Source organism: Acanthochromis polyacanthus, chromosome 7 (genome assembly GCF_021347895.1).
Source record: "Acanthochromis polyacanthus isolate Apoly-LR-REF ecotype Palm Island chromosome 7, KAUST_Apoly_ChrSc, whole genome shotgun sequence".
In the NCBI taxonomy this organism is placed as follows: domain Eukaryota; kingdom Metazoa; phylum Chordata; class Actinopteri; family Pomacentridae; genus Acanthochromis; species Acanthochromis polyacanthus.
In genome coordinates, this window is record NC_067119.1 from 35,773,139 (window position 1) to 35,801,136 (window position 27,998).

Here is a 27,998-nt window from a genome sequence, read left to right on the forward strand (position 1 = left end):
GTACACTGGTGGCAATGTTATGACTACAATCTTTGATTCATTGGAATGAAAAGAAATTTTTTTAAAAATACATTTTTCATACATCCAACTTTTCAAACATCTGCTAGTATTATCACCTGATGATACTAGTAGTTTGATGATATTTATAGGCAGTAAGCCAACGATATGAAAAAATATCTTTAACTGAGAAGCAGGAGGGTGAAGTTGGGTGAAGAAATTGGTAAGGATTGCGGAAGTTTAATTTCTCATCATAATATTATTACAGTGGTATGTACAGGTATGTATCAAGCATAATTACAAAACTCTGGTACAGTTTCCTGTGGAATGATATGTAGTGTGCAAATAATAACTCATTATTGCATAGATATGTTATTATCTTTACAATAATTGCACTGCACGGATAATATCAGATTGAGATATTGCAATAAATATGGAATTTAATACTGTCCCCAAAAACATATACTACTATTATATGTAATATACTGTATGTAGGGTAATGAATATCAACAAACATATATTTGTTATGTGCGCAATTGCTTTACTGTCACTCCTTTCCAGCCAATCATTTATTTAATGAAGTGAGACTCGACACCCTGCTAATCTAGAAATCGGAGGAGATTCAAACACGTTGTGAATGGGTCTTATTTCAACCCTTACTGTTCTATTTTCTAAAATCTAACCACCCTAAACCTATGATGAAGAATAATGATTCTACAGGGGGGACAAACCTGAGTGAAAATCCTATTGCTGACCTCTATCCTCCACCCCTACCTCTTTAAGTCTCGATTTAACATCTGCAGAGGTGCACACAGACAGCTGGGAACACCTGCAGATCCATAGCAGCTGTTAATATAGTACTTTCCCAGTCCATGGCAGTCTGTTTGGAGGCTTATGCTCCACACATGCACAGCAGGATGTATGTATGTAGTCTACTGCTGGTCATCCACACTATCGCCCTTGTAGTGTAGTCACAACATACAAGACAAATTTTGGGCTGAACGTGGACATCTGAGAAGGGCTCCATGTGAACTCTAAGGGACCTCGTGAGATAACAAAATATATTTATGATCTTTGCGTACTTGTAGACATAAAAAGTGTAAAACGGACATTATACAGACTTTGTGTTGTTTTCAAACTGGGAGCGTTTCCCATGATGACACAAGTGCAAAACTATAGTGTGGAAGTGGTCATAAGACAGATTATTGATTTCAGTGTTTAGTATATCGCTACACAAGTTAAAAATGAAATGCTGAATTTAACAGAAGAGGATAGGTGTTTTCCTGGTGATGTGTCGGGCTGTGTGTGAGGGTTGGAGATATCTCATGTGTCTTAGTGTACTGTGATGGTCTTTGAATGTATGCCTTCCTGGGCCTCCACCCCCAAAGACACAGATATTACAGCTTGATGACAACTGGTCTACATTTTGCATTCCAAAAGTAGGTTTGGGTTGTGTGTGGTATTTTGTAGGAATAACAAAGGCAACAATGGTCTGGGATGCTACTTGGCGTCTTAGCTGTGTGGAACATCTGAAGATCAAAGGTGCCAGCTGGAGGTTGCCCTGGTGACAGTCCCAGAGGTCCAGAGCAGGGGGAGAAGAAGATGTTGAGTCCTGGATTTAAGTCAGTCATGCTTTGTTGTTTGCATGTCCAGGGTTGTTATGGCTGGCTACTCATACAATGGCATCTGATTTGCTACAACAACTTGGGGGGAAAAACAATTCCCTGAATATGTTTTCATCTAGGTGGCAGCTGTGCTTCCCAGCTGCCTGAGGGCAATGGTAACAGTAGAAAATGCTGTGTTTACCTCCATTGACTTGGTAGGTTTACTAGGCATGGACATTTTTAGGACCACATGTAGTCACTGTTACATGTTGCACAGTGCCTGACACAGCTGTACTCCTTCCCACAGCACAAGAAGGGCAAACACATGACTGTATTGCAGCTCTAACTCAGGTTTGCAGCTTCAGCCTCGGACTGCAAGACATGCAATGGTGCAATGCAGATTCAGAGCAGTCAGTGGATGGCTCACTCTCATGTGATCCTGCCACTTGTAAAATTCATGCTGTGGTTGCAACACAGCGCCCCACAGTAACAGCAGCACCACTGCTTTCTCCATTCTCTGCACCTGCAGCAGAGTTGAACGTTTTTATTGAGACCTGTAAATTGGCAGAAGGTAGGACTGTAATTATCTATACTAATAGTCTGTTAATATAGATAGTATCTGTAGTCTCTATTCTTTTGAAGTGGTACAGGATTTGTACACTGTATGGAAGCAAAGACAAATCCTCACGTCAACAAACAAACCAATAGCACATCATGTAAGAGTGTCTGACCTATCTGAAGCTGAGCTACCTCCACAGTCATTTGTAATATGCAAATGTGATGCACACACAAACTGCTCCAATTTCCACAGGAAATGCAAAAGTAGACAAAGCAACAAAAGGCACATAGAGATTAATTCTCTCCTATTTACAGCTTCCTGTTATAGAAGATGTAGTCACCTCAATGGAATAGAACAGAGCTAAACCAGATGACAAACGTTCCTGGAAGGAAGCTAATGCTTAACTTAGATGTGATATGTGATTTGGCCCAGTAACTCCTGCTTACCTAAATATCTGTTTCTTTTACCATCTGCAAATGGACCTCATTGAACTGACACCAAATGAATGAAAAAAGTATTGCCATGTCATAATAGACGTGGTCAAAATGGACTGACTCATACCCTACATCCAAGCTCACACCAGGGCAAAAATAATGCCAAGATAGGGAATTTCACAGTCAATTAATAGAGACAATTAAACAAATTTTGTCAACACAGCATTAGAGGTGAGTCATCCCCTTTGAGTTCTACCACCATTTGTCTATCACCCAGCAAGGAAAGGAGCTGTGGAAAAGAAAATGGCAGACTTAATAGCAAACTGGCTAAATGCTGTGCTGAAATAGGGCTGAATTAGAGTTGCCTGGGGACCAGACAGCCTTTATATTGTGTATTACAAATACACATAAAGTCAGTCTGGAACTGCTCCATTGAACCAAATCTAGCCCAGAGGCGGGACTACCAATCACAGCTTGAATTGGAGAGAGCCAATCAGCGTAACACATGTGTGACGCAATCACTAAGCGACCTAACAATTGCCTTTCCGCCATGATGTTTTGTAGTTTTAACAGCTTCCTTCGCTGTACAGGGGTCCTGAGGAAAATCTAAGCTCTCCCTTTCAACAGTGGAGGGCAGCATTACGCAGTCTATCGTACAGCCTGCTGGAATTAAAAATACATCCTTTTTAAAAAGAAAAGCTTTAAGAGCTGCTTCTTGTTGAGGTTTTAAGGACAAATTCAGCCCGTGCAAAACACAGGAAAGCGCACGAGAGAAACCTCGCTCTGTTGCGGTCGCATCGTTAACTCCCGCCTCTGGTGCTCTGATTGGTTCAGTCTGATCTGCTCGGAGCTTGAAAACCTGTCAAAATGTGTCAATGGAGGAGGGCTAGACCGTATTCCCGTATATCCCTTATAACGGGAATACAGTCTAGCTAAGCTAGGCTAGAATTAGAGAACCATCTTCGCCTTGGTTTGAACTGAAATGAGACCAATGGTAAGAGCCTTGGGCTCTTTGAAATATTTTTTGGAAGACAGACCTATGAATACAGGTATTCACCTTATTCAACTCCGCCCATTTTCCAACGGGTGGGATTTCCTGTTTTGAGTAGCACTTCCGGTAACTCGGTCATGGCAGTGTTTACAACTGAGAAAGTGATGTGGGAAGTAACGAAAACCTCTTTAAAAAACAGAAATGGATCAAGTCTGCCTCATCCGCGACTTATTACAGAGTGGGAGGATGACATGAAAAGTCATGTATGGCGATATTTTTTTAACTTTATCGTGTTGTCTCTTGGCGTTGATCGCACGGCTATGAGGAATTATAAGAGCACTGAAGCCTATCAATATTTGCACAGTGGTAAAGTCGGCGCTGTTCTGTTACATCAAGAACGGGAATATACGTTTCTTAAAGCTAATGTCAGCCTGAGTCAGGCTAGTACCTCCTCACACAGTGGTGGAGACCACGGGATGCTCCTGTATCGCTGGGTTGGGACGGTCCTGCAGTCACGCTGCTGCGATATTATGGAAGGTATGTTGATTGGAATAAAACTTTATTTGATTCATGTATATACGATGTGGTTGTGCAAACGGAGGTTGTTATTGTCATTTCTGAAACAGCTCCTGCGGTTTACTGTGTTATTAGCCCTGTCACAAGCTAATGCTAATTCCCTGGAGCAACAAAAAACTGATTCTGACCAAACCGCAGTCATAACAACGTTTCAAAATAGCAGAGAGTATCTTTTTACCTCACTGATGGCATAGCTAGGTCTTTAGTGGAAACTGAACTTTGGTAGAATCGCTGTAGCTGCGCTGACAGTGACCGATGCAAGCTGTGTGTTTACATAGCCATGAGCTGGTCAGCAGCATTCAGATCTAACCTTTCCGTGCTCTAAACAATTCTGAGAGAGAGAAAGCTTCATCTTTCCCCAGTTGTTGTGGCACCCACGGACAGCGCAATTGATGCCAAACATGTTAAAATCGCTTAAAAGAACAGTTAAAAGTAGCTACAGGAGCGAGAGGACTCGATGTTGTTGTAGTGCGAAGACGGTCAACCGGAAGTCGATCTCAAAAATGGCGCCGCCCTGCCTCACTTCCTGAATAAGGTGAATAGGGCCACAAGAAAGACAGACACCCCATACAGAATAGTGTTACAATTAACCATTATAAGCAGAATTACTAAAGATGATTTGTGTCACCTGATGATGCATCTTAGCAAATAGGCTCCCCTGCACAATTATGTAGATATCTCTATTGCACACATTTTATGGTGAGATACATGTGTTTCACAACCTTAAAAAAGGTATGAGGACCCTGACCCTCCATGATCTTAAACCAGAGGACTGAATTGGGATGAAAGACTACAGACGGAAGATATGGAAGAAACCACGGTGGCTGTTCCTGTGTCAAGTTCTCCAAACAGCCTTGGAGGGGGAATGATTGCAGAGCGTTATGTGGATTCACACCAGTCAGTGTAAACAAATACAGATTAAACATTCACAGTTGCACTTGAGTGTGGACAGAGGAAACAAAAAATTAGTAGAGAATACCATTGTAACTTCCATCCATCTGTTATCTATACAATGCTTAATCCTCATTAGGGTCATGGGGGGCAGGGGTCAGTATTTCTTATAAACTCCATCAGGTAGCATTGTTACATGTATGTTATAATGTAATATTGCATCAATCTGATCTCTTGTCCCTGCACATGCATGGCAGCTCTGGGGGAATGAGAAATATTCTGTTTTTGGAACTGTTAAGGTGAAAAAGATGCTTCAATAATGGCAGACCATTTAATTATAACTTGTGAAAATACACAGAAAACATAATTTGCCATGCACTCATACACATAAACAATGTAGATTTGTATTTGATTCATGCTTCTAACTAGGCTGTCTAAGAAAAGGGCTACTTTCATGAATAAATCATAGTATGAGGGGACAAAAAATGCATGCATAAAACATAAACTGTTTTTTTTTCTTACTTCCTTCTTTTTCATAAATGCAGTGAAGAATTTACAATTTATTTGTAAGGTCAGTGCCCTGCTTCATAATATTACGTGCTTTAGCTCCATTTTCCCCCAATAAAAAGGCTAAAGCCCTTTTTTCAGAGCCCCAAGCTCAAAGAGGCCAATGTTCTCATTACATAACACAGATTGTGTTGCTTTCTATCACCAAATGTGTTGTTGAACAGCTCTGTGTGGCTGTCTACGTGTGTCATGCTTGGATGAACCAAAACAAGCCTAATCTGGTATAAAATCCTTAGGGGAGCAAACATGTATCTCCATAATTACATGGAAGCATCAAAGTGAAAGAAACAGGGAGAGAGAAATGATGGTTCTGAGGTGTGACTGCAAACTATTGTGGAAAAGTACACAACACACATTTCTAGCCAAAAAATAATTTGATATTAATATTAATTATTGAAGCTTTTGTTCTCCACAAACTCCTTGGTGAAGAACTCTTCATATTTCACAGAAATGTAGCAATCATATCCACCAGAACAGCCTCCATTACTTCTGTTAACACTGTTCACATGCTTTGCTAGACCAGTATCTAATGGCAAGCCTCCCATGAGCGGTACCAGGAACAACAACTCAGACTAATCACGATGAATTTTGAAATATCTTTAGCTATTCTAATTAGTCATAACCAAATATCAGACATCTCTGTTATTTTGAAAGGTCAGGTGACAACTGATAGACAGATTGATAGACAAATTTGGACTCATCATAGTGTAGTTATAACTGATCAAAATGTCTTAATATCTCCAACTTTATTCCCAGTCAAACTCAGCTTTTGAATGGTAAAAAACTGCTTTCCATAAACACATCATGCACAAGGTCAGACTGTGATATATAAACATGCTACAGTGGACGATGTGTGCCATGATCATATTAGCAAAAATCCTACAACCAAAAAACACTAAATGCAATGCTAGTCTGCCTCCTAGTACTTTCTGACTATCCTACTGTGCCTGCCGCTCTCATTGCTCAAATGTTTGACAATAGGTCACAGATATGTAGTACTATTTTTTTTAAAGGACAGTAATTTCCCTAAAGAGTTCCCTACTTGGGAGCATCAGTGTGCTTGGTGAACTTGATGGTAATCCTTCATTAAAAATGTAAGGTATCTTTACACATTCTGGATATTTTGACCTAAAGTAGGTAATGAAAACAAAAGTTTCTTGGGGATGAAAATGCAAGGCGTACAACAGAGAGGCTGAATTATTGTTCAAATTTTAACTGTATTCTTTATATAGATTTATTTGATGAAAAGAAAAACTTTGATCATTCTTTATGGTGTTTTACCATCAGGTTTGCTCTGTGCCAGGATTGTGACCACATCCCCCTTTGGAATCTCCAGTAGGAAGAGGACTGCTTCCTCTCTCACTACACCTTGAAAATCAACGTTGTTCACCTTCAAGACACAGGCAAAAGGTACCATAATTAGGACTGTTTGCTATTCAGATATCACATACAACATAATAATTTTCTCTGTGCAAACTCCGCAAGTTTATGACACTGATAAAAATCACAGGAATTCAATGAAATCAGGTTTCCAATGGTATACAGTTCTCAGACTGCTTATGAACTTAGAAACATGGCTAACTTGAGTAACTTGTTTTCCTTTCACTTGATATGATGAGTAACTGAACTCATTATATTAAAGAGTCAAAATGCTTCAGACACTCTTGATTTTTGTGCTTTGAAGAAAACAGACATGATGGAAATTTATTGTGTGTGTCATTAACACATGTTAAATACAGTCATGGCTATTTTGTTCTACGCTACTGAAAACTCTGCTGGCCATGTTAGTATTGAATTCAGGCACTTACAATTTAGTAAAGCTGCTGGTAGCACCACAACATGTGGTCTCAAAGTGGCTCCAGCGGTGGCAGCAGCATTGTAAACTGATAAATGCAGTTCATTTTCAAACCAAGAAAATAAACTAAGACAAATGTTGGATTCTGGAAATGGACATATAGTTTCACAGAACCTCCAGACAGCTTAACAAATTAACAAGTTTAAACCAAACAAACAAGACAACGGTTTACACCACAGACCATTTCAATGTAACTCAATTAGATTTGCAAGTTCAAAGAACTATGCAAGCCAAAGACAAGGGTTTACACAGAATGAAATATTGAATCAATGAAATGAAAATGTGATGGGAAGAATTCTTTGTAGTTTTTCAATTAATGTAAAATAAATAGCAGCCCTTTCAACATTTTTGGAAGTAGAAACAGTAGTATATATTTCACTGTTCCTATGTTCTGTGTGGGTCAGACTACCTTTAGGATCTGGTCTCCAACGCGGAGGCCCTCTTCCTCAGCAGGACTCCCAACTTGAACACCAGCAATGAAGATGCCGACGTCATTGCCTCCTGCAAGCCTCAGTCCAACACTGTCTCCCTTCTGGAAATTTACCATCACTGTGTTTGGCCTACAGGAGCAGAAACGCATGTCTCCCTTAACAATACTGACCAGGTTTACTCACATGAACGTGCAGAGCAAATGCATAAATTCTCTCCCCTAGTTTGTGTTTTTTCCTTTCTGTCCTCTATGTCCCAGTACCTTTCTGCTGGTATCTCTGGTATGTTTCAGATCTACAGTTACTGTCCTGACAAACCTGTTCAGTGTTTATCACTTGTTGCTGCTCAATGCTCATTTTTTCTTTCACTATTCTCCCTTTACTCAAAGCAGTCACCTTGAAATAGAAACAGGCAAGTTTAATCACTTTGATAACCATCAGTTGATGTCTGTGTAGGTTCTCATTCATCCAGGTCATGGTTATCCAAAGTAGTTTAAATCAATCCACTGGACTTTAAGAAAGTTCCTTGTAGACGTTTCACCTCTCATCCAAGAGGCTTCTTCAGTTCTGGTGGTGGCTGGTGTTGCCTCAGCTTTTAAACCTCTGTGAGGTGTGTCCAGGGCTATTATTCCAACGACCAATATCAAAACTCATCTGACTACTCAATGATGGTCGTTGTGAGTATCGGTGGGGGTCGTTGAAATGCACAGATGTCACTGAGCCCTCGTGTGCTAATGGTGGTCATTAGCATGAGCCTGCTGAGTAGTTCTTTTGGGGAGTTTTGAAAGGACCTGATTGTAAATTGGCGAAAGATGATGTCGCAGACCACCCCTCCGTTCAGAGATGGCTTCTCTACTTTGACATGGATGGCTTCTTTCACTCCTCTCTCAAACCATCTGTCCTCCCTGTCCAAAATCTGAACATTGGTGTCCTGAAACGAGTGTCCTTCTTCCTTAAAGTGAAGGAAGACTGCGGAATTTTTTTGGGTGGTCTGCGACATCATCTTTCACCAATTTACAATCAGGTCTTTCTTAAAGTCCAGTGGATTGATTTAAATTACTTTGGATACATCAGTTGATGGGTGCATTTAAATACTGAATGCTGTGAAGATCACCATTCAGTAAGGGTCTCACATATATATTATTTGAGATTACAAACATTTTCATATTATTAACAAAAAATAAATAAATTGGGAGAGAAAGAAACAAAAGAAAGAAGCATAGAGAACAGTAAAAGGAGAAAAATAAAAACTTGCCCATATATTTTTTCGTCTTCCTGACTAGGTTGTAAGAGAATCTTGGGTGTTGTCGTTACAGCAGCTGTGGACAAGAAAATCGGGAAGAGTATTGTTAATAACAGTTTATAGCTGCTAACAACCTACTAGATCAAAAAAGTAAATGACAGACAATGAAACTTAGGAAAATTACCAATTGGTTGAAAGGACTGTCAGAGTTTAGAGAGAAGCCACTAACAATAATTTTATTTAGAAATGCTCAGATGAAGAGTCAGCAGTGACATGTTATGAAATGATTGTATGTGATATGGTGACCAGACCTAATTAATTTGTAAAAATCTCTCATAAACAGACTTGTGCAGCTAACAAGCCAGATATTTCTATCACAAGTAAGTGACCAAAGATAGAGCTTAAAGAGCTCTGACTACTGGACTTACATTCTTCAGTTGAGCACAAGCATAACATCCAAACAAGTGCAGGTGTGGCTTCATGACTGAAATGTACAGAGCTTAACAAATTTATTAGACCACCTGTCATAAAAACAAGGAAACACTAATAGTTTAGAAATCTGTCAGAACGTGTTTCAAACTAAAAACTGTATTATTATTTATTAGGAACAACTATATAATCTTTATTCACATATATTAACCAGGAAGCTTGATTTTGTATGACCCCCTTTGGCCCTGATACCAACTTGCATTCTTGCTGCCATTCTTTTTATGGACTTTTTCATAGTCTCTTTTATTATTGACTTCCAAATAGTTTGTAGCTGTTCCCAGAGACTTGCTTTGAATGAATTTTATGAGCCATCTATTTTTGAATTGAATAAATCCCCGATCTGTTCAATAGAATTCAAGTCTGGATGTTGACTTGGCCAGTCCATCAGGTCCATTACTCCAGATTCCGTTTTCTTGGTCCAGTAGTCTCTGCACAGTATGTTTGGGGTCATTGTCTTCTTGGTATATGAACCCACAACCAATCAGGTTCAATCCAGGGATTCCATGATGCACCAAGATGTTGTGGTGGACCTTCTTGTTCATACCATCCATTTTAACTAATTTGCCCATGCCGTTTCCACAAATGGAACCCCATACCATAATGAAATCTCCACTGTGTTTTTAACTGTGGGTGCAACCCATCAAGCATCAAACCGTTCTCCAGTTTTTCTGCGGACATAAACACGATGATGCTTACCGAAGAGTTCAAACTTGGACTCATCTGTCCAGAGTACCTTCTTCCAGTCATCCAGTGTTTGTGCTTCGTGGCAAATTTTAGACATTTTTGGATATTTGAAGCCTCAATAATGACTTCTTAGCAGCCATTTTTCCCCTCAAGCCTTGTTCCTTCAGTCATCTGCTTGTGGTCATGCTGGAGATTCTGATCTGTGAGAATACTTTTTGTTTTGCCCCATTTGTCTCAAAGACCACCCAGCATCATGAGGTGCTTTAATTTGGACTCTGTCTTTCTCAATGAGTTAACTATGCTTCACCACTTTGAACAGGAGTGAGGAATTTCAAACTGAATTTACGCTTTTATACCCAAATTTGAGCCATCACACTGGAATTTTCTGAGAAGTGAGAAATAAATAAAAAATAACAAAAAACGAGTAAAACATTTTTTCTGTTCAGGAATTCAAGCAAATAACTTTAATTTGGCATCTCAATTAAAAAATAATGATGTGCTTTACTAGTTTTTTCAACTTTTTTTGTAAAACAGTAAATTTGAAAATTCATGGATAACAACAATGACTATCTTTTAACACTGAAGAAATCATTTTGATTAAAGAGCTTGCACATACAGGCAGAGAAACCATTACAGAAGCATAAAAACATTGTGTTAATAGGCAATACTGTTAATTTTGGGCAGTGGTGGCAAACACCTTACACTGGGTGGTGGTCTGATACATTTGTTAAGCACCGTAAGTAGGAATGCTTATAAAGAGTTTTAAAATGATTATTTGCCAGATGTTGAGTTTGCAGTTTGTGTCCAGAAAAACAAAAAAATCAATTAAGGAGGCTTTGAGGTTTTCAATATGTCAATATATCAGCAGAACTAGCAGCAGTGCTTTTGTCACTGAGTGTCTGCATGAAAACGATCATCATGTGTAAATGTGAGGGCTGAGATAACCTGGAAGCTCCTCCATGTGCTGTTCATCTGAGTTCAGTTCCACTGATGCCAGGGGATCTTCAGGCACTCTAAATGGAGAGGCCATCGCTGACATCTCAGCTGTTCTCTTTTGTTCTTCCCTGTTACCCCAAATCACACACAAACACACACAGAATGACAGCCTCTAAAAGAACTACAAGGTGTAACAGCAAATAGTTCAAGCCTTAATATGGTAAATTAGCTCCTGCAGGAGATGGACAAAATTACAATAAAGCCGTCTACCTAGATGGCGTCTCAGCTGCAATTTTCAGTGGTCTTATTTGATCCTTTTATAATCATACAAGCGGTCTACATATGTGGAACAACATGCATAGCTCATGTCTGTAAATACTAGTTCCTTGCATGTCATACGGATAACTATGTGGCTGCTTACGGAGTTCTGAGTGTTTCCAAAATGTGGGATGCATACCACGTCTTCTCTGGTTTGTGCTATCACCTAGTACAGGGGTCGGCAACCCGCGGCTCCGGAGCCGCATGCAGCTCTTTCATCCCTCTGTTGCGGCTCCCTGTAACTTTGGAAAATAAATAATCAGCAGGCTATTTAATTAATTTATTAATTGTTACAATTTAATTGTTATTATTTTTTAAATTTAATTCTAAATTTGAAGATTATGGTGATCTTGTAACATCAAAAAAAAAAGTCTTCATTTTTGTCTGTCTAAATATGCGTCCCAGCCGTCAATCTCCGACACTCGCCGGCCTGCGGGTATTCATCTGGAGTCCTGTTGATCTTCGGATCCCAGTGTTTGCTCTACATTCATTCAGCAGCGGCAGGCCACAATTCCTAAATCCTAGTCGTCGCTCCTTCAAATTTCTTTTTTTTTTAAAAAAACAAATTGTCGCAAATACACCACTGCCGCACGCCTCCGCCTTCACAGCAGAGTCCTGCATTGTGTCGGGTACTCGTGAGTTATTATCTTGCTCAGTATCTACTCTTTGATATGTCAGGTTAATGGGAATGGCCAGAGCCCTAGAGATAGTAAGAGTTGCGACACTCCCATAGGGTGCCGTTGTACGCTTTCTTTCGGTCTACTTCCGGGTTGTGGAGGCTTGTTTAGTTCCAAGCACCGCTTCGACAGTGACAGCCACCGTTCATTTGCACTGCAGGTTGTTTAGTATATGTGGAGGTAAGTTGATGAAATGCCTACCTCTTTTGAATTGTCAACTGCCTATATTTTATCAGAGGCTCTTTATGATGCATATGCTGAGCTTTATTTGTATTTGCGCAGCGTAATTATATATATTTTTTATTTTGGTAGACGACCGAATTTCTGCTACTTTTTTTAGCTCGACTCTGCTGTTAGCTGTGAAGTTATCTCCAGAGATATATTGACGGATTAAATGTTGATGAGTCGCTACCTCTTTTTAATTTTAACGTCTTTATATTATATCAGAAGCCCTTTGTGGTGCATACATTTATCTGTATTTGTGAATATTGGCAGATGACCGACTTTCAGGCATTGCCTTGTGCTTGTTAGCTCTTCTTTGAAAGCTACCTCGCTACATCGCTACCTCTTTTTAATTGTCAAGACTACGTCCTTTATATGAGACCCTTTATAATGCATAAACTTATACTTGTAAGTATTTAACAAATATATTTATTAATATCTATCGTATCTATCTATCTGCCAGTATCCCGAGAGCAGTCACTGAAGACACGAAGACCCTCATTGTTTCTCCCATTGTCAATAAAACATACTATTTCATTCATCAAAGCATAATGAGTTGTTATTCTTGAATATATATATTTTGTGTATGTCTTAAAATGGTTATAGTGAGTCAACTCCTGCCTCATCAGAAGTGGCTGGACACTATCTGCTGAATGGACTGTTGTTACTCTGCTTTTCAATAACTCCTAGACTACGGGTAAGTGAATCAGAGAAATATAGACATTGTCTGGAAATACAATAATACAGCTGGGCAAAAATTAACATCTTCAATCATCTTACATTTCTGTGTAAAAGTCGATTTTCCATGCTAACACGAATGTGAAACATTCCCTCCCAAACCCCAAAAGTGTCTTGAATATGTCACCTTACGGCTCAAAATGTAAAACTGACATTTACATACATACTCCAAAGAATTAATAATCAAACAAGTACTTGGAGGTGTGATTTTATTCCTTTTTTTTTACCGTGAAAACGCCGCTCTCAGTCCCATAGAAGGAAATGACAGCGCTGCCTGTTTGGAACTATTCAGGCTTACATGAACCACGTGACCGCCCCGCTGCGAGAGCATGAGTGTCGCAACTCTTACTATCTCTAGAGCTCTGGAATGGCTAGTGTGACGTCACGGACCACTTCCATGTCCTACGCCGCGGTGCACCGAATGAAAACACAATGGCAGTAGCGAAAGAACCGGTCACCTTTTTCACTGTGACATCTTATTTTGCGGATTTTCCGAAGTCGGTAAAGCGAAGTCTTAACTCTTACAACTCAAACAGAGTTGTAAATGTTAGTGTGCTGGCAGGTGGTTTTAAAGGGAAAGTGCAGGCGTCAATGAAAAAGAAAAACGTACAGTGTTGAGGTGAGTAGCTAAGTAGCGTAAGCTAACAAACACAGGATGTCAGAAATAAAGCTAGCTTTATCATCTGTGTGAGGTTAAATGTCGTTTACTTGGCTTTGTTAGAGTTGTTATGTTAGATTAGAAAATTTTGAGTTAACTCAAAGAAATGTCTATTCATGCTCAGTTTGACCAGCTCACATGGCAGCACACTCTAGCACTTAACTTGTGCGGGAGCACATGGCTAATTTGCATATGTAAATACAGCCATGGCCATAAGTTTGGACACAGCATGACTTACTATGTCTGTTTTGATGTCTATTACAGAACATAACTAATATTTTTTGACAGCACCAGTTTAATTAGTCAACAAATCAACAAGGGATATAATATTATCAATAAAATTCCAACAATTGGAACAACTTGTTCCCAAAACATAATATCAGAAGAAAATAAACAAAAAAAATGCTGTACTTTCACAACCGAATTTGGTAAGAATAACAAAATGACACCAAACTCTTTTGATGTTTTTTTTTTAAAATATGAAAACTTAATATAGTTCTCAGGAGTTGTGTACTGTATTGTAAAGTGACAATTTTGTGGTATTTTCTAAGATTCACAAGCGTCATGGTACTTGTGTCCAAACTTATGGCCATGGCTGTAACTGCGGCACTCTTTACACTAATCATAAATCCATAACAGTTAAAATAATCTTAGCCAACATTTTAGCAAGTCAGTCCAAGTATTGGACTCAATTAAATCCAAGTCACATAGACCCATATCCTAGTCAAGTCGAGTATTTTGGGCAGATTGGTCAAGCAAGTCCAAGTCCCCAAAACTGGGACAAAAGTATCCATCGGCAGACTTTATTCTTATAAATTAAAAGGGGGGATGGCTAGTAACTACGTCATCGTGTCCAAAAACATCACTTCCGTGTCCTTACCAAACCAACGATATAATGGTGCCTGTGTTGTGTCCCGTGGTGCAACAATAGAAATGATGTAAATAAAACGATATCTTTCTACTGCTTTCCTCTGGACGAAAAGGAGAAGAGAAGATGGCTGACACTGATAAGGTAAGTTGGATTTTTCTAATCTTAGAAAATACATTTAGGCGCCGGGAGCTAACGTGCGCTAGCTAGTATTAGCCGCTTGAATCATGTTATCTTTTTGTGTTACGAGGAGTGTTTGGGCCACATTACAAAAGAAACTAAAAGTCTCTGATAATAGGTTTATACTTTTAATTTATAAGAATAAAGTCTGCCGAGGGAGACTTTTTGTCCCAGTTTTGGGGACTTGGACTTGCTGGACCAATCTGCCCAAAATACTCGACTAGGATATGGGTCTATGTGACTTGGATTTAATTGAGTCCAAGTATTGGACTGACTTGCTAAAAATGTTTGGCTAAGATTATTTTAACTGTTATGGATTCATGATTAGCGTAAAGAGATGCGTAGTTATTTACATATGCAAATTAGCCATGTGACTCCCCCCGCACAAGTTAGTGCTAGAATGTGCTGTCAAACTGAGCATGATAGACATTTCTTGAGTTAACTCAAAATTTTCTAATCTAACATAACAACTCTAACAAAGCCAAGATAAACGACATTTAACCTCCACAAGATGATAAGCTAGCTTTATTTCTGACATCCTGTGTTTGTTAGCTTACGCTACTTAGCTACTCACCTCAACACTGTACGTTTCTTTTCATTTGACGCCTGCACTTTCCCTTTAAAACCACCTGCCAGCACACTAACATTTACAACTCTGTTTTGAGTTGTAAGAGTTAAGACTTCGCTTTACCGACTTCGGAAAATCCGCAAAATAAGATGTCACAGTGAAAAAGGTGACCAGTTCTTTCGCTACTGCCATTGTGTTTTCATTCGGTGCACCGCGGCGTAGGACGCTACTCACGAGAGCGCGGCTCGATGTCACGTCCAACATCCAGGCAGCAGGTCAGAGAGTCAGAGGAGTGTCGTCTTGGAAAATAGGGCAGCGACTTACCGGAGAAAAGTTATTAGCTTAAGATAAATAGATTTTACAAGTCAAATAGACATTCACAAAATATTGATTTCCAGCTAACGTTAAGTAACATATGAGATCCAGGAGCAAAAATGACATTAACCAAGCAAGATAAATATTAGTGGTAGGACACAATTAAAAAAATGAATCTATCTAATTAGAGGCTTTGTAATAAATTAATCATGACTGATTAACAAGGGCATAGAGGTAAAAAAGCGATATATGCAGTGTTGTCTTCATTTTAAAAGCCAAAAGGATTTTGCGGCTCCCAGTGTTTTCTTTTCTGTGGGAAACGAGTCGAAATGGCTCTTGAGTGTTAAAGGTTGCCGACCCCTGGCCTAGTGGAACGGTGTGGTTACAACTCATTATCATTCTGCTATGGGGGAAAAAACTTAACTCATATTTCTTTCATCAATTCCGATTGTCTTAGATAGGGCTAAGAACAACATGTAGGGATTGTGGTCACTGACAATACAGATGGAATTGTTTAAGATTTGCATGCAAGAAAGTGAGCATTAAAATGGATAATTCATAGAAAAAAATAGCCACATTGCTTCATCAAAACTTTATGTAAGACAGGGTACAGAAGCATAGATACATTGTAGAAGGGCAATACAGATAAACAGGACATTTGACCAAAACAAGACTCGAATCAAGTCTTTGGTTTTGTGAAAGCAGTCAATAAGTAAGTCCACTAGATCACATTCAAATTAGGTCACAAGTTTTGTGGAAGACATTAGTGTCAAGTTGTGAGACTTACTTTAAACTCATGCACCCACCAGGCTTCTATTCACCCTACCTGTGGCTGTCCCTTTCATTAGAAGAGTGGGAGGACAGGTCAGACTGGTGGGACCTCCTCTCTTCTGGGGAGAATAGGAGTGGTATGATGACTCCATCTCTGATATGTCTGATTGACAAGCAGACAGACATCTGAGTTAGGCACACAAAGTTTTCACAAATTAACTCCAGACTGCACACTGTAACCCCCACCACAGCTGCCGTCACCACCCACACCACCACACCTCCAAATACAATGTACCTCAAGACAGCGCAGACCACCAGCTATTACCCCATGACAGAGTGAGGATTTATTAGAGCTGTCAGAATCATGAAAACAAGCTCACAAGCAGATAAAAGCAGTGTTAGTCAACAGAAGTCAGTCCAGAAAATAAAGAGAAAAGCAACATGATTATTGAAATTGTGTAAAAAAACAAAACAAAAAAAACCTACTTTATTGACTGTTTCACTATTGTCCAGGCCACCATTGGTACCCATATATGTTAGTATACTAGTTTTGTTACTGGTGGCAACAACATGTGTATTTTAATAAGACTGTCAGTTTGATCGAAGACTACCATGGGCAGCAAGTCCTTTTATTCAGTTATTTTGTTGAGATGACCACAGTCAAATTGCGAAGATCACACAGCATCCACTGCCTAAAATCTTTTTGAGACATAATAATATATTAACAGGTGATAAAAGTTGTGTATGTTCTCTGGTCAAACAGGCAAAATGATCTTTGTATGAACAAATTGAGCAATTGGTTCAGTGAATAAAAAATATTTCAACTATACTCTATCAGAAAAATACTTAACAGGCAGGGATGTCCGATCCAATCCCAAACGTTCAGGCATCAGGGCTGATCAGGCATTTTTAACTGAACAGTATTGATAAGCTCAGCCCAATCCTGTGTTTACATCAGCTGTCACTCAGGTGTCGAGAAAACTATTTGTGGCAGGACATTAGGATGCTAATGAGAACAATTTCCTGAAAAAATGTAGCAGTATCGATCATATTTAAAACTGATAACACAATGGCGCAATGTACATCTGAGTTGTGTTGATATTGGTGTTCTAGTCATGAACACATGATATGCAAAGAGAGTGAATGAAAGCTCTGTTACATATGCCACTCCAACACAAGACTTTTGCATAGTTGATCCAGATTTGTCTCAAACACACGAGCTCTATTGCTATACGTGAGTGGGCAAAAAGCAATAATAAAAATGAGATTTGATATAAAACAGAAACATTTTTTCAGCATTTAAAGAGATACAATAAAACTGAAAACAGGAAACTTTCTACAAATGTTTCATCTGGGTTCAACATGACAAGTGCTGCTTTACAACCCCAGAAACACTTTGCTTTCATTCACTTTCTTTCTCCCTCAATTTAAAGTTAGTGTGCATTCAGTAAACTGCTCTGAAGAGGAGGGCAGAAATTTGACAGAGGCCTACATATCAACAAACAAAAAAACTGCCATTTATATGTGAGCATGCAGACATCTGGACTTCCAACAACCAACAAGATGTCAATAGTCCACTGCTCTCTGCAGTCCCTGAAGTAGAATTACTTCAACTAATTTATTTAGTTCACAAACATTTACACTACAAATCTGGTTTTGGATCCCATTAACGTTACTGTGAATGAACTGTGTTGGATATTGCTTCCAAGATATCAGGAAAACATCACAGTATCATAGCACACCAACAGGGCTCCGAAGTATGAAAATGATCTACACATTTTGCTCTGAACAGTTAGCTCCAGGTTTATTTTTCATTATCATACATATATACCTTCTCAAAAAATTACAACTTTACTCAATTGAAAATTAATCAGTCTATCTTTAATGAAAAAGTAGTTTAAATGCTTTATACTTTCATATTATTACATCTTTGTAAAATAAAAAAAAATTAGATCAATCTCCAACTGTTTGGACAGTTGGAGATTTTTGTTGTTCAGGCTCTCTGCTTCGGTACATTCAGTTAGCAACAAAATGATAGAAATGACAGTAAAGTAGCTTTAATATGAGCATGTTCAAAGTAATACAAAGTAACTGTGTGGAAAATTTAAAAATTTTGAAACATTATGCACAAAATTCAAAAATAACCCCACACCAAATGTGGGCTGGGCAGATGCACGAATGCATAAAAGAGCACACACACAGCTGAGAGCTGAGAACTGACAATTGATATTTAGACTGAAGTGGAGTTGTCTGTGACCTGACGAAAAAAATACGAAGATAATGAAGCTCAAAAAGTAAAAGTCATTTGGGCAAATTTCAAAAAAGAAAACTTCTTAAAGACAGAGATAACTGCTCTGCAGCCCTCCTTGAATTGCTTGCATAAATATAATCACCTGATTGCAGGGACCATATGATTGCAAGTTTATTTTTAAAGAGACAAAATGATGGGTAGAAAAAAAACAGAACTTTACTCCCTCAAATGGACTAATAGAGATACATTTCCTCCATTTCCTACGAGGTCAGGTCCCTAAAATTGGACAGATCCCACCAGAGCTGAGAGGGCTGCAGTGAAGGGTCTGGAAGAGCCTCACAAGAGAAGCTACAAAGCATCTGCTGACGTCTAAACATCGAAGACTTCAGTGTAGTCATTGACAGTTAGGGATTACCCACAAAAAATTCAATTTACTTCACAGGTTCCTATCCAAGTACTTTAAAAACCCTAAAATGTATTATAAGAGCCATATCTGCCACACACATATTTATGTATTGGTGTAAACCTAATGAACATTAAAGCTGACCTTGTCACTTTATTTTTAGGTGTGAAGTCAAAATCACAAGAAATGTTAGCATTTCCAGGCCCTTAAAAACCTGCAACTGGCACACATTTTATCAGAAAAATAAATAAATGAGGACTGAATGTGCATACCATACATAATTATCACATGGTCAAATCAAACACATTAAAAAGCTTTCAACACCAAGCAGTTGTTTACAGCGTGGACTGGAATTTAATGGATGCAACTCTGACACTGCCTTACTCCAATCCCACTAGCCTGGACACCGCATATTGCTGCGCACACCTACTCTCACTGTGCAGTAAAACGGTTAGTACATGTATTATAGCAGGTTTACTAATAACTTTGTGGTTGATGTTGCTCCAATTATCTCTCAACAATCCGTCTGTTCTCCTGCCAGGTAGAAGGTCAAAATTAAGTAAACTCACGTTAAATCAGCTCCTGTACTATTCTCTACCATCATTTTGCTTGCCTTGGGACCATTGAAGAGATGGAACCTCACCATATTTGCTACATTCTAACAGCAAATGGAGGCTCCACACAAATGCTTAACAAGGCAGAAGCTCATTCAACAGCAGCATCTGTACGGATCAGAACAGTTCCAGGTATCCTAATTCTAGTGATGCTGTCAGTGCAGTTAGACCTGGGAGCATGATGTGACAATGTCTGTAGACATGGAATGTAAAAAGAGACAACAGGGAGGATGAAGGGAGTGAGCTATACCTCCTACACAAACACTGTTAGAGCAGTTCATATTAGATTTATACATTGATAATTCAATATCTTACCACTTCATGAGCCATGGGTTGTCATGCAACATTCTGTATCCACAAAAATAAGTCACCACTGTGGATTTCAACATTAATAGTCAGTATTTAGACAAAAAAGTACATTAATCTTCTGCTGGCATTATTCAATCTTAATGAATCACAACAACAAAGTATAAATTGATTTAAAATAGCTTTTATTTATTCGGAAAAATAAGTCAACTATTAAAAAGCAGTGTAAGAGAAGTGCAACAGGTAAGAAAGCTTTACGACTCTTAGTCAGGTTGAGTTGTGTCACGCATTGTACAGCTTAGGGAAAGGCAACAGGATTGTTACCACTGCTGTGTCTTGGGTGGTCTTCATCTAAAAGGTATGACATTATTATCTGGAAGAGAAAACACAGACAAAGATTGCACTTTTGAGCGATTACAGAGATCGCTTCTGTCTGTCAAGTGAGTACTTTCAGTCAATACCAACAGTTCAGTGTCTAGTCAGATTTCAATTCAAGAACCTGGAGGTGTGGGACTGCTCAGTTTCAGGAAGTAGTTTTAGGTGTCAGTGTTTTATGTCTAAGAACAACTGAAATAATGGATGTTTACCATGAGGAGAATTGCAATAATGATGGAAATAAACACGGTTGAGGTTCATGCATGCCCAGAATACATACACAACCAGAGGGATACTCAAGTTGTGTATGCACACAACCGAGGGATACTCAAGTTGTGTATGTATGTGCCACACACACACATGCACGACACACGCACACACACACACACAACACACCACACACACACATGCACACACACCAATCAACCACATTAAAACCAAAGTGTCCTATTTTTAGGCAGCACGCAAGCAAGTCAAAACCTTGATGGAAACAAATGCAGCACAGTATGCAGAATTCCTGAAGGACAACCTGATACAGGTATGCAAGAGAACTGTCTCTTAGGAGAAGATGGAAGATGGTTTTCATCAAGACAATGACCTGAAGCATTGAGCCAAAGCCACACAGAAATGGTTTTAACAAAACAAGGTGAATATTCTGGAGTGGCCAAGTCAGGGCCCAGACGTCTGTCCAATTTAGAATTTGGACATAAAAAGGGCTGTTCACTCACAATCACCGTGCAACCTGAAAGAGCTTGAGTACTTCTGAAAAAAGAATGCAGTTCAAATTGCAGCGTCCCAGATGTGCAGACTTGTCCACACAGGCTCAATGCTGTAGTTGTGGTGCTTCTACTAAATACTAAAAGGGCTAAATGTCTATGCAATCACTTTTTTGTCCTATAATTTTATTAAATGACATTACTTGTAGAAATCTGTTTTAAGGTTGACGTGAACATGTCTATTTGTTAATTCTCATCAAAAAAGACTAATTACATTTGCCATGACTCAATGCTGAAATGCAACCGAATGGGAAACTTGCATGGGTGGTAGTACTTTTTACAAGCACTGTATGTATGAAGTCTGCAACAATATTCAGGTTTGATGCTGTGTCAAACCACATCCACACTGTCACGTGGTTAGAATGACAACTAAAGTTGAGGTCTGAGTCACATGAATGTAGAACTCTAGGTTTTCAAGCAGAATATTTCCCAGAGCATCACACTGCCTCAACGGCTCGCGTTCTTCCAATAGTTCATCCTGTTACCATGTCTTCTACAATTACACCATCCATGTGCACCCAGCTGTCCACAGGCTAGAAAAGAAAACGTGATCCATCAGATCAGGCCACTGTCTTCCATTGCTCCATGGTCCAGTTCTGACACACCGTTTCGGCTTTGAACAAGTGCCTGCCCCATATGCGGCAAGCAGTGATACACAGTGTATGTACTGAGAACTTTCCATCATAATCAGCATGAGGCTTTTTAGGGTTGTTTTGGGTTTTCGTGGCTCTTCCGTCAGATCAGATACCTGTCACCAGTTCTGCAGTGACAGTCACACTGGAGCCAGGTGAGCTGCCTTTCAGTGTGTCTGTTGCGGATTAAGTGGGACGCTCCAGAGGATCAACCCCCATAAAACAGCAGGCTGGACAACATCCCAGGTGGTAGCGCTCGATTTAGACAGTCGCCAGGTCGCCATTTGCGACTAAAAACCGATTTTGGCGACCAAAAATGACAAAAAAACACGCTGGTTAGGGGCCCAAATATTTTGTTTGGGCTACTGACCTCCAAATCCAACGTTTCAGGGATGGCATTCCGCAGATCCGCAGATTTCCGCCGATTTAATTTCAAATTTGAACACTTTATTGTCGCTCATGTTAACGTCGTAACATCTCACGGGAGTCCGCGAGACTCCGTCGGATCCAGAACCAGCCCAGAATTGGGTGGCGGCATCCGGAGGACAGCGCCAACTGAGCCTGAGCACCCGCGAACGGAAAGCACCAAGCCACCGGAGCTGTCATTTTAACTCGGCGGGTCCGCCGGGCTGCTCTCCCCGGTCACAGACTGCTCAGGACTCCCCAGCTGGCTAGCTATCCCCCGCTAGCTGCTCGGCTAACACCTGCCGCTCCTCGCCGCTCATCTGCCCGGGACAAACCGCACCTGTTCCGGCTGTCAACGTCCCAGTCGCCCGCTAGGAGCTCCGGACAATGTGCTGCTCATTCGTGGTGACTTTTCACGGCCGTGGGGTTTTAGGCCACACTTTGCCCAGTGACCATTGATTAGCTCGTGGGCTCCAGCTAACAAATTCAGGGGAGGAGGAACTGGACCCCCCCCTTAAAAAAAAAAAAAGTAGGATTAATTTTTTGGCCACTAAAAGTGGATTTTGGCTCCTAAAAATGTCTCAATTGACGTATGTTGGTGGCCCAAAAAATGTCATTTGGGCGACCGGACCTCTCGGCCTTAATCGAGCGCTGGGATGGTTCTGAGAGATTGTGCTCTGGAGCTCACAGGGATGGTTAGTGGACATGTTTTACATCTCACTCTTCCAAAGCTGACTTGCCTGTTCGTCTCAAGATGTCCACTACTCTCTGCTGCCCAAAAAACTCAGCTGTCAAAAGCAGAATGACTATCATTCAGTAGTCCTCTCCCTGATAATCAGGAAATGCTTTGGAGGTTAGTTTGGGCCCACATCAGATCCTATCAGCTTCAATGTGGACCCCCATCAGTGTGTACAGGATGACCTTGCTCAATGTCTGATGAAGTTGAGAGCAGAGACTCCATGCCAGGCTCGCTTTCCTGGAGTTTAGTCCTGCTATTAATACCATAATTTCTTAAACTTACTCAATAAACTGCTGCTGTGGGGACTAAAACCATCTCTCTGCAACTGTGTCTGGACTTCTTGACAAACATTGTGACGTTGTTAAGATCCACCGCATGTAAACTTCCACATCACACTCAACACTGGCTCTCCACAGGGATGTGTCCTCAGCCGCTGCTGTACACGGGTCCTCACTTATAACCATTCTTCAGATGATACAGCTTTGATTGGACTAATCTACCAAGAATACATACCAACAACGAGTATGAATACAGGCAGGAGGTCAGTGAACGTACTGACTGGTGCAGAGCAAACAATCTCTGCATTAATGTGTGGAAGACCAAGGAGATGGTGGTGATGACTTGAGGAGTAGTTACTCCAACCTTAAATGGAGAACGGCTGTGGAGATGGTGTCTACAACAATACCTGGGCCTGCACCTCTCCAATGGCCTAACATGAGCTATTACAATGGCTAGCATCATAAGGAAAACCTCTAACTTCTGTAATTTTGGAGGGGTCTGAAGCGGATGGGCCTCAGACCTGCTTTTCTGACCTCCTTTTACTGGTGGTAGTGGAGAGCATACTGAACATCCTGTTGTATGAAAACTCTCTGCGGGCTGACAGAAGGGCTGCAACAAGTGGTTAATGAGTGCCTCAAAAAACAACCAACAGCAGCCTTCCTTCCTTGGAGGACATTTATATAACAAGTGTAGAAGCAGAGCGTCCTGTCGATGAAGGACCCATCCACCCAACAAATGAACTGTTCATCTCCCGCCCATTAGGCAAGAGGCTGCACAGCCTCAAAGCCAGGACGAAGAGGCCAAAGTCAGCACAGGTTGTACTTACTTATGAACTCTTGGCTTAAAGTCTGTCCTCTGTGCTCTTACTGCTGTATGCATGATCGATGCATTACCAATTAATTAATGTACTGCTTGTTGTATTTTTTAAATTATGGTTTACACTACCAGTCAAAAGCTTACAACACCTTAATTTTTCCATTTTTTTTTTTTTTTTTTACTGAAATTCAAATAATTCAAGCCCAATGAATAGCTTGAAATAGTACAAAGGTCAGGGGTGAACTGCCAGAGGTAAAAGTAAAAAAGGTAAGGTTACCCAAACTGAAGAATAATGTACACTTCAGAATTATACAAAAAGCCTTTCAGCCAACAATAAATGGGTTAACAACTTTAAGCTGTTCTGCAGGAATGGAGGTGAATCAAGCCTTGAAAGTTGGTGCTACAGGTGTCCCATTTTTTTCTTTCTATTACTTACAACCCTCTCCGTCTTCACAAAAGTAGGTGGAACACACCGTGGGCATCATGCCTCCAAAGCATTATTTTGAACAATATTGTACTGTAGAACGTAGTGTGTTCTATAAAAAGGTGAGGAAAAGGCAATTAACAATAGAGAAGAGAGAGACGGACCAGCATAATCCTTAGAAATAGAGGTCTTAAGAGAAGAATTGCAAAGAAAGTCAAGGTTCAGTGAGTACAGTTTCTTCACCATCAAAAGGCTCAGAAACGGAGAAACTCTGACAGAAAGAGATCTGGAAAGACCAAAGCATAACAGAACAGAAGACAAATGTCTGAGAGTCAACAGCTTGTGGTAGCGGATCACAGGACAAAGCTTCAAGCAAGGCTTAACAGTGGTCGTAGTAAGAAGTCTCAGATCCAGCTGTGAAAGAGAAGATTTGGAGTTGCAGAACTGAAGGTCAAGTTGAGGAGAGAAATTAAAATCTTGGTTCATCACGCAGGATTTTGAACGACGAGTAGGAGAAAGGATGGTTCCTCGTGTGGGATATCAACTGTCAAACGTGGAGGAGGAAGTGTGATGATCTGGCGCTTTCTGCTGATACAAGGTCGGTGACTTGTACAGAATGAGGATGTATCCTGAACCTCAACGGCTACCACATGCTCATTTTCTGCAGTACCCTCTGGTATGTTCCTACTTGTCAGGGGTTCATCCACAGGCAAGAAAATGACTCAAAACATCAGTCAAGCAATGCCAGAAACTACCTTAAACAGAACAAATGTTAAGCTGAAAACAGAAGTGACAGCACAGTGTCCAGACTTAAACCCATGGAGCTGGTTTGGATGAACTGGACAGAAGAGTGAAAGCAAAACACCTACAGAGCCACACATTTATGGGACTTCTGCAATAAAGATGGAAGAATTTTCTGAAAATATTTGATTTCCCATGTGGAAGAAATGCCACGAGTGGTGTTCAGCTGTTAATCTGCCAAAGGTGCTGCTTTGATGAGTCAAAATTTTAGAATACATTTGGATTCCATTTTTTTAAAATTCATTGTTTATTTGTTCTATGCTTTCACTTCAGAGTACAATGAGACATTAACATGCACAACTTCCAATAAAAATGGAAAAGTCTGGAAAACTTGTGACTGGTCGTGTATTTATTCTAGTCGTTAGTGATTTAACTTTTTATTATTATCATTGTATAGCATAGCTATTTACTTCAAATGTTATTTGTTTCCTCATATTTTAACACATGCAAAGACAACAAACGAAGTACGCATGTAACCATGGTTTCATAGACCCTGATGACTGCCAGAGGCAGTTCTCCTCACTAGATATCTCCATCTCGCCACAAGCGCAGGTCGTATAATATCAACAAAGTTAGTGTGACCCGACGACCCGTGGCAGGTATAACTACCGTGTCATCCGGGCACTCATTCCACAGAGTCTTCTCGTGACTTGGGGTTCCGATGCGGACCGAGAAACTCTGGCAGTCATCCAGGGTTCATAAAACCGTGGTTACATGAGTAACCTTCGTTTTATTTCACCCTTCCTGACTGCCAGAGCAGTTCTCCTCACTGGATGACTCATACCAACAGGCGTCGCGAGGAATCCAGGGCACCTCCCCCTTAAGACGAGACAGAGGAACCCGGCTGCAAGGACCACCCCTAGTGGATGGGGGGTGGCCACGTTGACCTTGTAGTACTTCGTGAAGGTGCTCAGCACTGCCCACGAGGCTGCTGCACATATATCCTCCACAGGCACCCCTCTAAACAATGCCCATGAAGCAGATAGGCCTCTAGTGAATGGCACTTCACTCCAGATGGTAAGGTCTCGCCTGCCAACTTGTACGCACGTGAAATGGCCTCGACGATCCAGTTGGATAGGCGCTGCTTGGAGAGAGCGCTACCCTTCTTGGCACCACTATGACACACGAAGAGATGCTCCGACCTCCGTATGTGGGCAGTGGCATCCAGATATGCCCTTAAGGCCCGTACTGGACAAAGCTGTTCCCGCCGTACGTCCCCTTCTTCCAGCTGGGAGTCAAACTTAGCCAGACAAATGGGTCTATTGAGGTGCGAGTGCACCAGCACCTTCGGCAGAAATGCCGTATTCGGCCACAGAGTAACACCCGAGCCATCCGAGTTCCACCTCAGACAGGAGTTGCTCACTGACAAGGCATGTAAGCTCTCCCACCCGCCTTCGCCGTCGTCATGGCAAGGAGAAAAGCCGTCTTCACTGACAGCCATTTAAGTTCCGCCCGGTCAAGCGGCTCAAAGGGAGGCCCGCATAGGGCACCCAACACTATGGGCAGATCCCAGGCTGGAGTCCTCCGCGGCTGCGGCCACCACAGCCGCCAGGGCTCCCCTCAAGAAGAGGATACAAGCCTGTGACGCCCAATTGTCGTGGGCGTCTACCGCCACATGCCTGGAGGAAATAGCTGCAGTATACACCTTCAGGGTCGAGGGAGAGCCGACCCTTGTCCAATAGGGACTGAAAGAAACTCCAGAACCGCTGGACAGAGCAGCTAACTGGGTCAAGACCACGACTCCAACACCAGTCAGAGAACAACTTCCACCTGTTGCATACTGCAGCCGCATTGACGGGGCTCTGGCCTGCAGGATCGTTGCCCTGACAGGCTCTATGCAGCAGCTCAGCACGGGGTCTGGCCCCCCAGCGGCCATACCCACAGTTGAAGGCGGCTGGGGCAGGGAATGCCAGATCCGACCGTCCAGTTGGACAGAAGATCCTTCCTGTCGGGGAGGCGCAAGGGGTGTCCCGCGACAGAGTCTGCGCAGCATCGGAAACCAAGTTCTGGCAGGCCAGAATGGGCCACTAAGAGGAGTTGGTGCTCCCGATGGAGCACCCTGAGTAGAGTTGGCCATATCAGGGAAAAGGCGGAAAGGCATAGAGAAGTCCCCCTGGCCACTCGTGAGCCAGAGCGTCCTGTCCCAAAGGACTGCTGTCCTCCCTCAGGAGAACCAGAGGGGCATTGGGGCTGTTCGCGTGAGGCAAAGAGGTCCACCACCGCCTCTCCGAATAGCCCCCATTTGGACTGAAACCACCTCTGATGAAGCCGCCATTCCCCCGGAAGGGCGCTCTGACGGAGAGAGGAAATCCGCGACCTGGTTCTGCTCCCCTGGCAGATACATGCACGGAGGCTGCCAGGCGGGGGTCTGCCCATCCCAAGCAGATCCTGCGACACCCGCAGCATACGGGCTGACCTGGTACCCCCCTGTGGTTTATGTGAAACACAGCAGAGACGTTGTCCGACCCGTATCAGCACGTGCTTCCCGCTGAGGTATGGCATGAAAGTCCTGAGAGCTAGGTGGCACGGCTCGGCAGCTCCAGCAATTGACATGCTCCTGGCACTCCGGGCTGACCACCGTCCCTGAGCCATTCCTGCCCTGCCAGAC

General features: G+C 41.3%; 1 protein-coding gene across 1 annotated transcript in view; it reads right to left on the reverse strand.

Annotated features, from left to right (window-relative positions):
* LOC110963350 (tight junction protein ZO-2-like) overlaps positions 1 to 27,998 on the reverse strand; it is a 180,200-nt gene that overhangs the window by 42,095 nt on the left and 110,107 nt on the right. Inside the window, 6 exon segments of the mRNA XM_051950651.1 lie at positions 6,901 to 7,009; positions 7,884 to 8,034; positions 9,158 to 9,221; positions 11,264 to 11,382; positions 16,625 to 16,691; positions 16,694 to 16,732. Coding sequence (XP_051806611.1) covers positions 6,901 to 7,009; positions 7,884 to 8,034; positions 9,158 to 9,221; positions 11,264 to 11,382; positions 16,625 to 16,691; positions 16,694 to 16,732 — 549 coding nt within the window.